The 16,837-nt window shown below is 52.6% G+C and overlaps 2 protein-coding genes across 2 annotated transcripts in view; one reads left to right on the top strand and one right to left on the bottom strand.

The window, feature by feature from the left end:
- Col5a3 (collagen type V alpha 3 chain) overlaps nt 1–5,972 on the bottom strand; it is a 50,458-nt gene extending 44,486 nt beyond the window's left edge. The window contains 5 exon segments of the mRNA XM_028872422.2: nt 502–624; nt 626–659; nt 726–915; nt 1,010–1,171; nt 5,778–5,972. Of these exon segments, the coding sequence (XP_028728255.1) occupies nt 502–624; nt 626–659; nt 726–915; nt 1,010–1,171; nt 5,778–5,865 (597 nt within the window). The 5' untranslated portion in view covers nt 5,866–5,972.
- Nucleotides 5,973–9,638: 3,666 nt separating this feature from the next.
- Nucleotides 9,639–16,279, top strand: Rdh8 (retinol dehydrogenase 8). Its single transcript, XM_028872589.2, has 6 exons — nt 9,639–9,749; nt 13,032–13,193; nt 13,719–13,898; nt 14,737–14,830; nt 15,649–15,832; nt 15,908–16,279. Exons 1-6 carry the CDS (start codon nt 9,647–9,649, stop codon nt 16,121–16,123), a joined length of 939 nt encoding a protein of 312 aa, XP_028728422.1. The 5' UTR covers nt 9,639–9,646; the 3' UTR covers nt 16,124–16,279.
- The last annotated feature ends 558 nt before the right edge of the window (nt 16,280–16,837 follow it).

The following is a 16,837-nucleotide window of genomic DNA, read 5'->3' as shown; positions in this document are numbered from 1 at the left end:
GAAAAAAGTGACTGACACAGCCAACACCCGCCCCCTGAAGCTCCGGGTCCCTTTCCCTCAGGCCACCTCTGTGGGCCAGGTTCTAGATCCCGGGCGGCTCACTAGAGACATGAGGTTCCTGGGTCTCCTGGAAGGTTCACACAGCGTAATCTCCACACCATGCCAATCCGAGCCACCGGTCCCCATTCAGCAAACATCCCCACCTGCTCACACACCGGCCTAACCTGCAGCACACCGCACTGTGTGGTGGTCTCGTCACCCATCACGAGTGCTCAGTCACCCGTCACAAGTGCTCACTCCGCAGGGACCAAGTCAGCTGTACACATGGTGACCTGATTTCCTGTTGATTTCCTAATGTTCTCTTGTATGGTGCTCCCTTCCTTCAGCTCTGTGTGGCAAGGTGGAAGCTGGGCACTTCTCCTCAATGTTCTCCTCTAGTTTAGGCTGAAGACAAAGCTCCCCAGCCTCTGCCTCAGTTTCCCCCGCCACTGAACTCCATACCTCAAAAGTCTCCTCCTTGCTGTCCTGGGTTCCTATCATGGTGAGTCCAGCCGTGCTGACAAACCGAGGTCCCTGACCAAACACGGGAGGCTGAGGGTCACAGTCAGCCACCAGGGTCACCTTCGTCACCACTGACACTGACTGCCACACGGTGCCACCTACGAGGGAAACAAGTCACAGTGCAGGGATTTCCACAGGGGACCCTTTCCCCTTCCCCTACTCACCTGCCATCCATGAGGTTGAGCTGCTTGGGGAGGGGCCTGAAGGAGTCGCCAAAGAGACCCAGAGCTGGCCCCAGCGCCAGCCCCAGCTGCTGGACGCCCTTCTCGTCGTAAATAGACAGAAGGACAGACCGGTTGGCTGGCTGGCCCCGCACAGTGAACAGCACAGAAAAGTTCTCAGGAAAATGCCCATCTGTGTGGGCAGAGGGTAAGGGGGCCGTTAGACAACCGAGGTGACATCACCCGTCCAGGATGACCCCCACCCCAGCCTTCCTGCCCTGACTCACCTGGAAAGAGCTGCCATGTAGGGACACTGAGCAGGCTGGACTTGCCCACCCTGAATGCTCGGTCACCCTGTGGACTCCTCTGGGGACAGAAGCCGGGCACCTCAGTAACCCCAGCCTGGCCCCTGTGCACCCCTAAGGCTTCCAGGACATCCACAGGCTCCACTGTAGAGAGATGCCAGGGTGAGGAGGTGTAATCAGAACCGGTCCAGGAGTCAGACCTCATTGAACGGTCCCCAGTCCCGAGAGCTACTCAGAAGGCTGAGGCAGGAGGATCTCCACCTGGTCTACACAGTGAGTTCAAGGACAGACTGAGCAACTTTATGAGACTCTATCTGAAAGTTGGAAAGAAAAAAAAAAAAAAAAGCCCCAAACTCCAAACTCCATAAGGCTTGATCAGATTTTGGGGACTCCCTCCTCCCCTGAGTGTTAACAGTCTAGAGAGAAGCAGGCGGCCTGGGACAGCAGCGTTCCCCTGCTTCCCCACAGATGTTCCTGCTACATCAGTCTGTTGACTCTGGTTATTTTTTTTTTCCCCTAAGTTTTTGGTGAGAAAAAAAGCTGACCTAGTTCTAGGATGAATCAAAGGTTCCTGGCCGGAGCCCCAGAACCGATCCTTCCCCTTCTCCCTACACCCCCACACTGGCTCCTTGGGCAGTTTCCCGGCACAGAGCCCCCTTGCTAGGGAAAACCCACAAGAGGAAAAGGGGTAGGGGGTGCACTCTTCTTAGACCCCCCATAGCCTCCTTCCTCTGACCCCCAGCCCCATGCCCCCCCGACTCCCGGGTCCACAGCCTTCTCCCTCTTCTCCCATCTAACCCTCCCTGACCTCCATCTGGCTCCCCCGTCTAACTTCTACCGTGACCTCCTCCCTCTGACTCTTCCCTTACCTTTCCCATGTTCCTCCATCTCACCTGGGACCAGTTTTATCACCTTCTGACCTCCTTCTGACATCTATTTCCGATAACCTCCCCACCTCCCCCCCTCATCCCAGAAAAGAAAGAAAGAATAGGTCTGGCCAACAGGCCCTTAATCCAAACCATCCCTGCAGCCCCACCCAGACAGCTTGGACAGTGCTAACTGGATCCATATGGCTTAGGCAGGACGGGTGAGGGCTTCCCCTGGGCCCGAAGCCCCTGGCCTGTCCCCTCCCCTAGCAAACTGTCCCACTAACCCCCTGACCCAGACTCTTGGCAGGAGCCAGGTTCTGCTGAATCTGCCATGACCTCACCCCAGGGTGGCTCAGCTGACTTCATCACTGAGAACTGGGTTGGGGGGCCAGACTTGAGGAAGGGACTTGGATGAAGACCCCCATCCCAGCTACCCACTTTGCCTCCCAAACTCTGTGGGGCCCTGTTCCAGGCCCTGCATCCTTACTCCTGTCAATTCTACCTTCTCTCTGCCCCACTTTCCATGGCTCAGTCTCTTCAGTGACCAGGCTATCATTAAGAGGTATTTGGATTACAGCCCCCCTGGGGCTGAATTTGGGCTCTCAGGCCCTGCTAACCACAGGGGTCATTCCCCAGTGGACCATCCCAGCTGTCCCTCTAGACTGGGAGCCCTGGGGAAGACTTAGATCCACAACATCATCTGGCCAAGCAACTCTGCCAGATCAGTTTGTTGTTTTTGTTTTCGAGATAAGGTCTACCGTGGGCCAGGCTGGCCTTGAACCCCTGACCCTTTGCTGCTCCCCTCCAAAGTGCTAAGATTACAGATAAGCACTGCCATGCCCCTTTGTACAGCTCGAGAATGGAACACAGAATTTGTGCATCCTAGGTGACTATTTTTGCCAACTGAGCTGCATCCTAACACAGATTCCAATTCCTGTGCAGTGGAAACGGGGATCTCCCCTTGGTCGCTGCTAACTCCCATCTCAAAAGTCCTTCCTGCCATAAACCCCAAAGACTCTAGCCCAGTCTCAAGTCCTCGCTGCAGTGACCTTTCAGCAGCTAACTGCCCTTTCTCTCTCATGGCTCCATGACAAGGAGGCACACAAGAGCCATTGAGCCTGTGGGGCCAGCTGGAGGGGTCAGAAACCTCCCAGACTCTCCCCCACAGACACACCCTCTCCCTGCTCGCCAAGGCCTCTAGGGAGATGCCCAGTGGAACCTAAGATATGGAGAGAGGCAGACAGGGAGGGAGCAGGCGGGGTCACGGATGGAATTCCCCAAAAATTCACGCATGAAATTTTGCAAGCATGGTCCTTGCTACTGGTCGAGGCGCAGGCAGTGAATTGGATGAAAAGTTTTGAGGACTAACAGGATGGCTCAGTGACGGCACTTGCTGCCAGGCCTGATGGCCTGAACTTGATCCTAGGAACCCACATGGTGGAAGGAGAGAACTCACTCCTTCAGGTCGTCTGACCTCCACATGTGTGCTGTGGCATGCACACATTCTCTCTCTCTCTCTCTCTCTCTCTCTCTCTCTCTCTCTCTCTCTCTCTCTCTCTCCCACTCACGAAATAAATAAATGTACAAGAGAAAAGTCCTAAACCTGGTGCCATTGTTCAGCAGGAGTGGGGGCCCTGGCAGCAAGATTTCCACACCATGTACCCCACGGGCAGACTTGCAGCAGGAGATGGAGGCTCTAACCCTGAGGAGATTTCTCCCACGCCATGCAAGGGAAACTATGACCAAGTCACTGAGTGGGCGACTGGTTGTGGAAGATGAGAGCATTTGCCTGTGGACCATGGGGAAGGACGTGTGAGAATCTGAAAACACACGAGGAGGGCGCTCGCTCTTCCGACCGGGTGGCAGATGGGGTTGCCTGGGTGTGGCCCGAGTTGCACATTCCTGGAGTCCCGGGGGTCTTGTATTCTGAGCTTGCATGACCCCGAGGTTGTGTGAGCGTGAGAATGGGGCAAAGGCCAACACGGGGTTCTCCGCATGGGCAAATTGAGCAGAAATTGGGAACGTGGGGTCTGTGTATGCCGCTGGCCTCTGAGGGACAGAACGCATCTTCCTTCACTTCTGGGAGGTGATCTAGATCACAGAAGCCCTGGTCATCCATCCCTTGGAGAGTCACCGTGCCCTCTCACCATTACCACACGCAGAACCCTGAGAGGCGTGGCTGGGGCACCAAGCCAGATGCTCACAGCTGGGCATGCGTCAGCGGTGACTCACCGGTCCCTTAGCCCTGGGGACCCCCTTGGGGGCCCTGAGAAATTCTTCAGGAAAAATCACCCCAGGATATTGCAGCTGGGGTACGATGCAACTTCCACTTGGCCGCCCCCGCCGGCGCTAGGCGCTCAGCCCCACCCCGCCCCGCGCCGCACCCCGCCTCGCCCCTCGCTGCCGCCCTCCCGAGGGCCCTGTCCATGGTGCTGATGCTGTGGCTCTAGGGAGAGGGGTGGGGGAGGGGAGGGGGAGGGGGAAGGGGAGCCAATTTCGGGCAAGAAGAGAGGATGGTGTGAAGTCCTTGGGAGAAGTGCAAAAGGGAACTATGTGGGTCAGAGAGATGGCTGGAGTGAGGTGCTTGCCACAAAGCCTAATAATGACCTGAGTTCGATACTGGGGACCTACATGGTGGAAGGAGAGACCTGACCCAAAAATCGTCTGACCTAGACACACATTCTGTGGCACAAGTGTATACACACACAGATAGATGGATGGATGGATGGATGCATGATGGATGGATGGATGGATGGATGGATGGATAGATGAACATAGTTTAAAAAAGAAAACTGTGAGTTCCTGATATGTCCACTCCATTCAGCACCAACGTCAGAAACAACTACTCATATTCCCACAGGCAATAATATAAACCCCTAAATCCCAACTGCAGCCAACCAAAGACAAATAAACACATCTGTAATACGACAATTGCTTTAAAAATCATCTCCGTGGTTTGGGAATGAAACTTTGTAGAGAGAGTGCTTGCTGGAAGCCCTGGATTCCATCGCCAGCACTACATAACCTGGCATCCTCGCACTTGTAGGACAGAGGCAGGATTAGAAGTTCAAGGCTACAGCCTGGGCCACAGGATAAGTTTAAGGCCAGCGTGAGCCACATGAGACTCTATTTCATGTAACAGACAAGGAGAGGGAGGATTACAGCTCCACAGACTGACCACATACACCCTCGCAGGGACTGCCCTGTCACCCACATTTACACAATCCCAGTCAACCCTCACACCCAAGTGCACACGGATACACAAACCTCTATAAAATACAGCTTTTAAAAGGCAAACTCTCATATAGCCTGAGGTGGCCTCAACTTCACTATGTAGTTCAGTCTGGCTCTCAATTCCTTACGTTCCTGCCTGCACAGTTCCAGTCCTGGGGTTGTGGGTATACACCATTATGCTCGGTTTTATGTGTTGCCAAGGACTGAATCCAGAACTTGGTACATGCTAGAAAATGTACATGTCTACCAACTCAGCTACAGCCCTATGCTCCTCCCACCCATCCCGTGCCTCTTTAGAAACGGTCTGCTTATGCAGCCAAAGTTGCCCTTAAATTCAGTACATAGCCCAGACTAGTCTTGAACTAGCAATCCATCTGACTCTTCCTCTTGAGTATTGGGATTGCATCACACCCGCAGCATTCATTTTTTAGGCACCAGCTTGTAAACACAGCCACACGTTTCCTGGCAACATCCCCCTCCCCAGTGGTCACACACACACACACACACACACACACATCAGCTAGAGCTAGACCCTAGGGTCTCCACATCACCATGATACCCGTTACGAACGACCTCTCCCTTGCACACATGTCTTGGGGTCTCCCTTGCACCCCCAAATGCTATTCCAGCCCTTCGTCCCGCCTCACCAGCCAGCGTCCAGGACACGAGCTGCAGGGAGGCCAGGAGCAAGCAGAGGCCGGCCCGAGGCTGGTCCGGTCTCCGGCAGCTTCTCATCCCAGCGGACCCCGTGCACCAAGGCCAAGGGCGATGTGGACTAGGCTGCGGAGGAGCAGTCACTCTGGACAGCCTGAGGCTGTGAGGATCGGCGGGACACTGCCTGAGACCCCGCCCTGGCCGCGCCCTGCGCTCTAGCGCCCAGGCCGGGCGGGGCCCGGGCAGGAGGCGGGGGACCCACAGCAGCACGGAAAAAGTTTGCGAAGTGTGCGCCACACGCTGATTGGCTGACTGAGATGGGGGCCCTTCTTGCTAGATTTCACTACTTGGAAGATGGGCCTCGCCCACCAGCCCGAGAATCCCAGGGTGGGGGCGGGGGAGTCCTAGCGTAATGCTAAATCTTCGCCTTCGGCGGGCTCGCTGCCTAACTCTCTCAAAGGCTGTTTTGGCCTGATCAAACATTCAACTTCACCGCGAGCGAGATAGTTCAGCAGGGAGCAGCACTTGCCACTAAGACCGATGGCCTGAGTTCTGTCCCAGAACGCACGTGATGGACGGGGAGAACTAACTCCCAAAAGTCGTCCTCTGCCTTCCACACACATGCCATAGCACAGACTTCTCACATCCAGGACACACAAAATCAAAGCACCTAAACTGAAAACGTAGTGGCGCACGCCTTTAATCCCAGCACTTGGGAGACAGGGCAGGTGAATCTCTGTGAGTCTGAAACCTAGCCTGGTCTACAAAGTGAGTTCCAGGACAGCCAGAGCTACATAGTGAGACCTTGCCTCCCAAAAAAAATAAAAAAAAAAAAAAAAAAAAAATAAAAAAAAGAGAGAGAGAGAGAGAGAGAGAGAGAGAGAGAGATTAAAATAGAAGCCTTCAGCCTGTCCTCAGATGTGGAATCATAGGTTTTCCTAACTCTTTCTGTCTCAAGGCCCGCAAAAGGGAGGATTTCCAACATCACCTCAAAGCCTGCTTTTTGGAACCCCACTTCTTCCATAATCCTCACCCCCAGATTCCCAGACTGTCCTAGCCATTCTCTAAATCTCCATTAGTCCACATGAAGTTTGCAATTTTGAATTCGATGCCTGGTACCATCCTTAAACTCTCACCATGGACTCCAAACACATTCTAGTCTTCCATCCAACTTCCGTGAACATCCATGTGTTTGTGTGTGTGCATGTGGTGGGGATGTGCACGTGTACACACCAGTGTCTGGAAATCAGACAGATGTTGGCTGTCTGCCTCTATCACTCTTTCATCTCACTTTTTGTGGCAAGGTCTCTCATCAAACCTGGAGCTCCCCAGTTTGGCTAGGCTGGCTGGCTGCTGAACCCCGTGGATCCTCCTTTCTCTGTCCACAGGGATTGCGTTCCAGGCCTGGGTTGATGCACTCAGCTTTTTATGTGGGTGCTGAAGATCTAACTCAGGTCCTTGGTTTCAGGTCCTCACGCTTGTACAGCAGACACTTGAGACTGGCCATCGCTCCAGGCCTCAATCTTTTTTTTTTTTTTCCATTTTATGGAGCGGGGTAGAACCCAGTGCTTCTTATTATATGAACACTCTGCCACTGAGACACACCCCAGGCTGTCCCCCAAGCTTTTAATCCCCAAAGAAAGGAATTGGCCTCCATCCCTCCATTCCTTCTGCCTCGCCCTGAGATCATTCAAGGGGGACACCCACCCCAATCCTAAACCCCCATCAAATCAGACTTCCCAGAGGGCCAGGGACTCTGCTCTGTAGTCAACGGGTGCAGACAGGCAGGAGTCAGGGGAATTCGCCCAGGGAGAAACCAAAGAGGTGTGTCTGTACACAAGTACCCCTCACAGGGAACTGGGAGGTGCCAGACGGCTCCCTCCCAGCCTTGGTTCCTCAGACAAAGAGTCTCTGTCCCTGGAGATGAGGGGGTGGGGCCCTGGGCGGCTGGAAGAGATGGGGTTCCCTAGGGTGGAGGGAGAAGAGAGAATCTCCTCTACCCAGAGACAATCTTTTCCAAATAAAAAGTCTTCACAGTCTTAGCCCTGGCCACCTTGCTAGGAAGTTCTTCAGGCAGTCTAACTACTTTAAAAAAAATTATTTGTTCATCGTGCGTATGTGTGCATGCGTCTCTCTGGCGCAAATGTCACAGCTGTCCAGGAGAGCCAGAAGACAGCTTCGGGGAGTCATTAGCCCTTCCCCTCTACCCTTCAAGTCCCTGGAATTGAGCTCAGGTCCCTGGACTGGGCAGCAGGTACCTTTATCCCCGAGACATCTGGCTGCCCTGTCCCACTTCTTGACATCTAACTGATCTTTTTTTTCCAAAGATTTATTTATTTATTATGTATACAGAAGAGGGCGCCAGATCTCATTACAGATGGCTGTGAGCCACCATGTGGTTGCTGGGAATTGAACTCAGGTCCTCTGGAAGAGCAGTCAGTGCTCTTAACCTCTGAGCCACCTCTCCAGCCCCGAACTGACTTTTTAAGGGGACAGGACGCTGGGACAAAAGCCAGGCCTTTTGCACGCCAGAAGGTCTCCACCTCAGTTATACTCTGCTCTGACTGACTTCTGTCAGTGAAGACTTCCGGAACTCTCTGTCTCTTCCCCTCTGTGACAGACAGCAGGAGGGGACATCCACTCGCTCCTCAAGCTCATTGACGTGCCATAATGAAACGTTTAGAGTCACTTATAAGCCAACCAGCAGGGGTGTGACTTGTGATCCCAGCACCTGAGAGGCTGAGGGTCTCAATTTCAAGCCCACCTAGACAACAGAGGGAGACTATGTCCCCCAAAACACAAAAAGTTGGAGGGGCTGGTGAGAGGCCCCACGGGGTAGAGATGCTTGCTGCCAAGCAGACAACCTGAGCTGGATCCTTGGAATCCACAAGGTGGAAGGAGAGCTGACTCCCACACCCGTCCTCTGACCTCCATGCCATGGCATGTGGACGGACGGACGGACGGGAACACACACACACACACACACACACATATGTGTGTGTGTGTGTGTGTTTCTAGAGAAAGAAAAAGGCTGAACTGCATTCAGCAGTTCAAGGCTGAAAATGCCTTGAACTGCATCCCCATTTGTTTATTTATTTATTTATTTATTTATCTATTTATAGTTGAGACAGGTTTGGACTTAATTGCCGACCTAAAGGAAAACAATCACTGAGTGTGATGGTACACCCCCTTAACTCCAGCACTCAGGAAACAGGCAGGTGGATCTCTGTGAGTCTGAGACCAGTCGGTCTACGTATCAGCTCCAGGACAGCAGGGCTACATAGACCCTGTCTCAGAAAAAATAAATAAAGTAAATAAATAAATAAAGCAGCCAGTCTACACTCTACGTCTCAAGAAGTTTCCTTTCACCAAGTGGTGGTGACACAGGCCTTAATCCCAGGCAGAGGCAGGCAGATCTCTGAGTCCCAGGCCAGCCTGGCCTACAGAATGAGTTTGGGACAGCGAGGGCTACACAGAGAAACCCTGTTTTAATAAACCAAAAAAAAAAGAAAAATAAATACATAAGTAAGTAAATAAATAAATAAAACAAGCAAGTAAATAAACAAAACTCCCAAACTCTCCATCCTCCTGCCTCAGCTTCCCAAGCCAGTGCTGGAATTACAGGCCTTTTACTCCTAGGCTTGGCTCCTAGAAAAAAACATCTGCTGGATGGGAGTCAGGGCTGCTGAGTTTACAGTCTGCAGCTGCCGGTCAGGGCCAGCCTCAGCCAGGCCTCCCTGGAGCTCTGGGCCCTGCAGGGGATCCGGTGGCTGGGTTAGGAGGGAGATGAGCTGTAGCACTGGTCCAGTGGGGGCGGGGCGGGGCTGTGCCGGTGACGTCACAGGTGCCGGAGAGGATCAGCATGGCCTCCCAGCCTCGGACTGTGCTCATCTCTGGCTGTTCTTCAGGGATTGGCCTTGAACTCGCTCTTCAGCTGGCTCATGACCCCAGACAGTGTTACCAGGGTAAGAACTCGCTTCCTAGGGCCACAGTTTCTGGCGCTATCTCTATTATCCCACCCTCCTGGGTGTAGACTGATACATGGGCCTGGGGACGCATAGAGGGAAGCTTCTATTACACTCACTTACTCTCTCGTCTCTTAGATGTTTCTTTTAAGATTTGTTTATTTTTATTTTCTGTGTATGAGGGTTCTGCCTGCACGGGTGTCTGTGCACCGCTGTGTACCTGGTGCCCAGGGAGGTCAGAGCGGGTGCTGCGGGTGCTGCATTCCCTGGAACTGCAGTTACAGACACCTGTGAGCCACCCTATGTCCTCTGGAAGAGCAGCCAGTGCTCGTAACCTCTGAGCCATCCCCCAGCCCCTCACATGTATTTCTTGAGTGCTGGATGGCAGATAGGAAAAGTTACGAACAAGAAACCTCTGTGTGCATGCCTGTGTGCCTGCGTGCGTGCGTGCGTGCGTGCGCATGCATGCATGCGTGTAGACCAATTGGTAGTGTGTTTGCCTAGCAAGCACAAAGCCCTGGGTTCTATGCCCAGTTGTAGTGGCACATGCCTGTAATCCCAGCACTCAAGAGGTGGACAGGGATCAGGAGTTCAAGGTCAGCCTCAGCTACACAGCAAATTCAAGACTAGCTTGAGTTACATGAGACCCTGTCTTGAAAGGAAAATTAAAAAAGCAAACAAACAAAAACCAAAACAAATCAGCCATAAGCCAGGCCCATGACAGGGCGTATCTGAAATTCTAATATTCAAGGGGGGAGGATTCTGAATTCAAGGTCAGTCTAAGCCACATAGTGATACCTATCTCAAAACAAAATAAGCAAGCAAACAAAAATTCCTCAACTCTGGATAGTGTGCAGTGGGAGAGGGGAGAAAAGAGAGGCAATAAGATTTTTTTTTAAATGCAGGTTGGGAATGGTGGTGCAGGTCTGCAATCCTAACATTCCGGAGCAGAAGCAAGAGGATTATGGTAAATTCAAGGCCAGCCTAGGCCATATAACAAGATCTTGCCTCAAAAAAACAAGAACGAGAGAGAGAGAGAGAGAGAGAGAGAGAGAGAGAGAGAGAGAGAGAGAGAGAAGCATGCCCAGTGGTAATAAGAGCCACATATGGTGGTATAAACCTGTAATCCCAGCACTCAGGAGGCAGGAACAGGGATCTCTTGAGATTGAGACCAGCCCAGGCTACAGAGCAAGCATTGGCTGCTCTTGCAGAAGATCCGAGTTCTATTCCCAGCACTGACATCATGGCTCACAATCATCCAGGACCCCAGTTCCAGAGCACCCAACAGGTACACGCATACAGACAAAAACATTCATACACATAAACTAAATAAATAAATAAATCCTTTTGGGGGGGGAGTGTTGGGGAGAGCTGTCCCAGAAAACATCTCAAAGGAGGCTGGCTTCAGCCTGCGAGGATGGTCACTGACAATGTCCCCACTAAGCCGGATTATAGCTCCAAGATGAAACTCTTACTGTCTTAAAGTGCACCTGACCCTGGGGACTTAAAGGGGCCTTTAACTACTGCAGTTCATCCTGTGCTGTGCAGGCCAGCCCCAGATCCTCTGACCCAGAGCATGTGTGAGAGGAGGCTGGCAGACACTGTCACTCTGGAGCCCGCTGCCAGGGTGAGGACATCACCCTAGTTGGCAGAGCTGATTCTCCCAGCCTTCTGGGTTAGAGGTGGGCAGAGCTGTGAGTGTGAGAGCATGAATTCCTCTGTGAACAAAGCTGCTTCCCTGTGTGTGGGTATCCATCTCCTAAGGGGCCCACAATAGGACTCAGCTGGTAAAGGTGCTTGCCACAGAGCCAATGACCTGAGTTCAGTCCCTGGGATTGAACACCTGGTGGAAGAATAAAACCAATTACTATAAATTGTCCTCTGAGCTACACACACAAACACACACACACACACACACACACACACACACACACACACACACAAATAATACACAAACTAAAAGTAAAACTTTTTTTTTTTTTTTTTTTTTTTAGGACAGGGTTTCTCTGTGTAGCTCTGCCTGTCCTGGAACTCACTCTGTAGACCAGGCTGGCCTCGAACTCACAGAGATTCATCTGCTTCTGCCTCCCTGAGTGCTGGGATTTAAAGCCTACGCCACCACCGCCCAGCTAAGTAGAACACTTTTAAAAAATAATATTGCTAAAGGGGGTTGGGTTTCTCTTGTTGTTGCTTGTACTCTGTGTGTGTGTGTGTGTGTGTGTGTGTGTGTGTGCTGAAGACAGAACTCAGGAGCTCACTAGGCAATCCTGCCACCCTCAGCTACTTCCCTGTTTTTTGTTTCGTTTTTTGAGACACGCCTCACTGTGTAGGCCATGCTGACCTTGAACTCAAGAACCTCTTGACTCAGCCTCCTGAACGTTGGGATGCAGGCAAGGGACCAGATAAAGGCAGTGAAAACTACCTAAAACCATTCTAAAGGCATCTAGTCGTCATGTAATCCAACCCGGTGGGGAACTCACTCGTTCCCTTCTTCCTCATTTTAGAAGTGGGAAACTCAGGGTCTGAGGCTGGAGCCCAGTCGGTAGAGGACTTGCTTAACACAAAAGTCCTAGAGATGGCCGGGCGGTGGTGGCGCAGCCTTTAATCCCAGCACTGGGAGGCAGAGGCAGGTGGATCTCTGAGTTTGAGGCCAGCCTGGTCTATACAGTGAGTTCCAGGACAGGCAGGGCTACACAGAGAAACTCTGTCTCAAAAAAAACGAAACCAATCAATCAATCAATCAATAAAAATAAAATAAAATAACAACAACAGTAGGTCTGAGAGACGGTTCACTTGATAAAGTGCTTTCCACACAAGCGTGAAGACCTGAGTTCTATCCCACACCCAGGTAAAACAGCCAGGCTCAGCACTGGAGAGGCAGAGGAAAGTGGAGTCTATTTGATGAGTTCCAAATTCAGGACGAGATCGTCTCAAAAAAAGGTGGGGCTGGCTAGATGGCTCACAGGTAGAAGGATTTGCCTGTCAAGCTGACAAGCTGAGTTCACACCCCAGAACCCACAGTGTAAAGAGAAAACTGACTCTTCTGTTGTCCTCTGGCATGTGCCATGGCCCATGTGCTTACACACACACACACACACACACACACACACACACACACACACATAATTTGGGGGGCAATTAGTAGCCCCCTAAGGAATGACACCCAGAATTATCCATGGCCTGTACACACACATGGACAGACATACACCGACACACCCATCCTACAGAAACACATAGAGCAAAGGAGCCCAGCACCTGTCCAGTTCTGCTTTCTGCCTCCAGTGGTGGCCACCATGAGGGACCTGGGGAAGAAGGAGCCATTGGAGGCAGCTGCTGGAGAGGCTCTGGGGAAGACACTCAGCGTGGCCCAGCTGGACGTGTGCAGTGACGAGTCAGTGGCTAACTGTCTCAGCCACATCGAGGGAGGCCGAGTGGATGTGCTGGGTGAGACTTGGAAGCCCCTGGGGTCACCCACATATACATATCAACTCAAGTATTCACCCTCAGCAAGATGACAGCTTCTAGCCCAAGGTAAAGGGGTAGACCAGTTGGCCAAGAGTCAGGAGTACCAATCTGTTAATTAGAGATGCCAGACTTTGGGGGAGGGGCTGGCTGCATGGGAGAGACATCCTCACATAAAGAGAAAATCATATGTGGTTGGGAAAATTACTTCAGTGAGTCATGTGGAGACAGGAGGATGATGAAGCAGCCCCTCATGTCCTCATGGAGCCTGCTAAGGCGGGTGGGTCTGGCCATCTTGGTGCAATTTGGGGGAAGACAGGAATTGCTCATGGATGGTATGACAAAGATTTGGTTTTTCGCTCTTCCACCCACTCTCCCAGGCCCAGAGGTCTGGACAAACTCCAAACTGCTTGCTACCACCTAGATTCCACGTCTCCTCGTAGACTTGTTCTGAGGACTCAGGTCCTGGGGTTGACCTCAAAGAACACTCTCTGCACACCCCCTCAGTGAACAATGCAGGAGTCGGCCTCGTGGGGCCCCTGGAGGAACTCAGCCTAGCTACTATGCAGAACGTGTTCAACACCAACTTTTTTGGGGCTGTCCGTCTGGTCAAAGCTGTGCTTCCAGGCATGAAGAGGAGGCGACAGGGACACATCGTGGTGGTCAGCAGTGTTATGGGGCTCCAGGGTGAGTCTGGGGACCCCCCATCCAGGATTTGAAGGGTAGCAAGTAAGTTTTAGCTCATAGTCCACACAAACTTGTCTCAAGAAGGATTCTGAAGCCCAGGAAGGAAATGTTCTGGGATTGACTTCCTTTTACTGTCCTGGTGTAAGAGAAAGCAGTAATGGAATGCATGTCATAGACCGCCATCCACATCCCAGAATCAGCTCCACTTCTGGATAGACCTGACACATTCTTCCACTCACACCCCTGAAATCCAAATGAACCATCAGAGTTCCCCTCCTTGACAAAAGCCCCCATCAGGCCCTAGGGATGTAGACAGTGTTGGAATTCTGAGACTCATCAGAAAGACAGAGATGGATTTGTGATGTCTGCCATGGACCTACTCCCAAAGCCACCTCCCTGTTGTCATCTATGCTCCTGGGGTCTTCTTCCTCCTCGAATCCTTCTAGACCCCCTCCTCTCCTCCTCCTGGACATACTCTGTGATATGACTCCTTCCCCAGTCACCCTCCAATTGCTCTGGCTATGGAGAAGAATTAACAAGTCACTGTGCCCATGGACCGTGAGGATGCCATAAGTGAATGGACCATGCTATGGATGGAGGGAAATAGGCAGTTTGCTGAGAGCAGGTAGAGCTGAAGGGTGGTGACACATTATCCAGAATGATCTCAACCTATGCTATGTGGGCCCATTGCACAGTTCCAGACACCCATGATCCTGTCCCCCCATTCAAATGCTCAAATCCTCCTTGCTCTGTGTTCCAAAGACCTCATCGGGCGGGACCCACAAAGTCTGTCCCTGGAACACACACCCCTGAGTCCTCCTCCCTCCTCCCCTTCCAGGTGTCATGTTCAACGATGTCTATGCAGCCTCCAAGTTCGCCCTGGAAGGATTCTTCGAGAGTCTCGCTATCCAGCTGCGACAATTCAATATCTTGTGAGTCGGGCACCTGGGCAGCCATGGGAAAAGGGAGATGGCGATGGGGAGACAGTGAAGAGCAGAGTGTGGAAGGCAGGTTAATAGAGCAGGGCACTAATGAGGCCCAGCCCCTTGCTGAGGACTGGTACACAGTCAATGGTTGCTTGGGAGGAAGAGAGATTTCCTCAGTGGTGTGGCCGCTGGTGAGGAGCCCACAGCCCTGGGGACAGCCCCCCCACCCACGCTGTAAGCAGCCCCCATGAAACTCGCTGGGCCACAAAAAAGAAAAAAGACATGAAGATAGACATGGGAGCTGGCTGGAGGTGGGGGTCAGCAGGAGTGGGAGGGATGAGAAGAGGTAAATACGATCAAAGCACATTATGTGCATAAGATACCCATTATTAGCCGGGCGAGGTGGCGCACCTCTTTAATTCCAGCACCCGGGAGGCAGAGGCAGGCGGATTTCTGTGAGTTCGAGGCCAGCCTGGTCTACAGAGCGAGATCCAGGACAGCCAGGGCTGTTACACAGAGAAACTCTGACTCAAAAATATTTTTAAAAAAGAAACCCATTATTATGCATAATTAATATATGCTAATGAAAGCCTTTTTCAGAGTGGGAGGAGGAGGGAGGAAGGTGGGGAAACAGGCGGAGGAGGCGACTGAGAATAAAGAAAGATGGAGCAATACAGAAGAGGGCGGGGCTGCACCGTGAGACCCTGTCTCAAAATAACAACAACAACAATAATAATAATGACATCTGGGGGAAATGAGTGAGGGCAATAGGCCAGTGAGCGAGTCTGCAGAAGCCCCACATCAAGCCTTGGCCCTCTTCCCAGCATCTCAATGGTGGAGCCAGGACCAGTCGCCACTGACTTTGAAGGAAAACTCCTGGCTCAGGTTTCCATGACGGAGTTTCCAGACACTGACCCTGAAACCCTGGGCTACTTCCGGGACTTGTACCTCCCAGCCTCCAGGGAGCTCTTCCGCTCTGTGGGACAGAGCCCAAGGGATGTGGCCCAGGTGAGTGGACAGACACGATGGCTAGAAATGTCGGAGAGCTCGGTATGTCCTAGAACTCAGCGTCCCCCCCTACAGGTCATTGCCAAGGTCATCGGTTCCGCCAGACCCCCACTCCGCAGACAGACCAACGCTCGCTACCTCCCACTGACGGTGCTTAAGGCCATGGACCCCTCTGGAAGCCTGTATGTGAGAACTGCCCACAGGCTCCTTTTCCGCTGGCCTCACCTTCTCAGCCTTGGTCTTCGATGCCTGGCCTGTGGCTGCCTCCCAACACGTGTGTGGCCTGGCTGAGCGGAGCAGAACTGACCCTTCCCACCCTGGGCAGCAGGGTTCTGCCCCTAGAGCATACAGACTCACTCGTTCACTCATCCAGGCCCTTGGGGGGGGAAATGACAAGGTCTCACTGTGTAGCCCTGGAACTCACTATGTAGACCAGGCTGGCCTCAAATTCACAGAGATCAGGCTGACTCAGCCTCCCGAATGTTGAAATTAAAGGCGTGCACCACCACACCCAGCTAACTTTTTTTTTTTTTTGGTTTTTCAAGACAGGGTTTCTCTGTGTAGTTTTGGTGCCTGTCCTGGATCTCGCTCCATAGACCAGGCTGTCCTTGAACTCACAGAGATCCACCTGCCTCTGCCTCATGAATGCTGGGATCAAAGGCGTGCGCCGCCGCCGCCGCCGCCGCCGCCGCCGCCGCCGCCGCCGCCGCCGCCGCCACCACCACCACCTGGCACATTTTTTGTTAATATGTATGCTTGCACATGTGCTGGGTGCCCGCAGTGGCCAGAAAAGGGCACTAGATCCCCTGGAGCTGGAGCACAGTGTGTGTGAGCTGCCCAGCATGGGCACTGGGAGCTGAACGGTCCTCAGAGGACCGCCCTCTTAGCCACTGAGCCACTGCTCCCACCCAAACCCTTTTTTTTTGCAAGTGTGTGTGTGTGTGTGTGTGTGTGTGTGTGTGTGTGTGTGTGTGTTATGTGTGTGTGGTGTGTGTGTGTGTGTGG

This window comes from Peromyscus leucopus, chromosome 7 (genome assembly GCF_004664715.2).
Source record: "Peromyscus leucopus breed LL Stock chromosome 7, UCI_PerLeu_2.1, whole genome shotgun sequence".
NCBI lineage: Eukaryota > Metazoa > Chordata > Mammalia > Rodentia > Cricetidae > Peromyscus > Peromyscus leucopus.
Note: the sequence above shows the minus strand (reverse complement) of the source record. Positions and strands in the feature narration are given on the sequence as shown.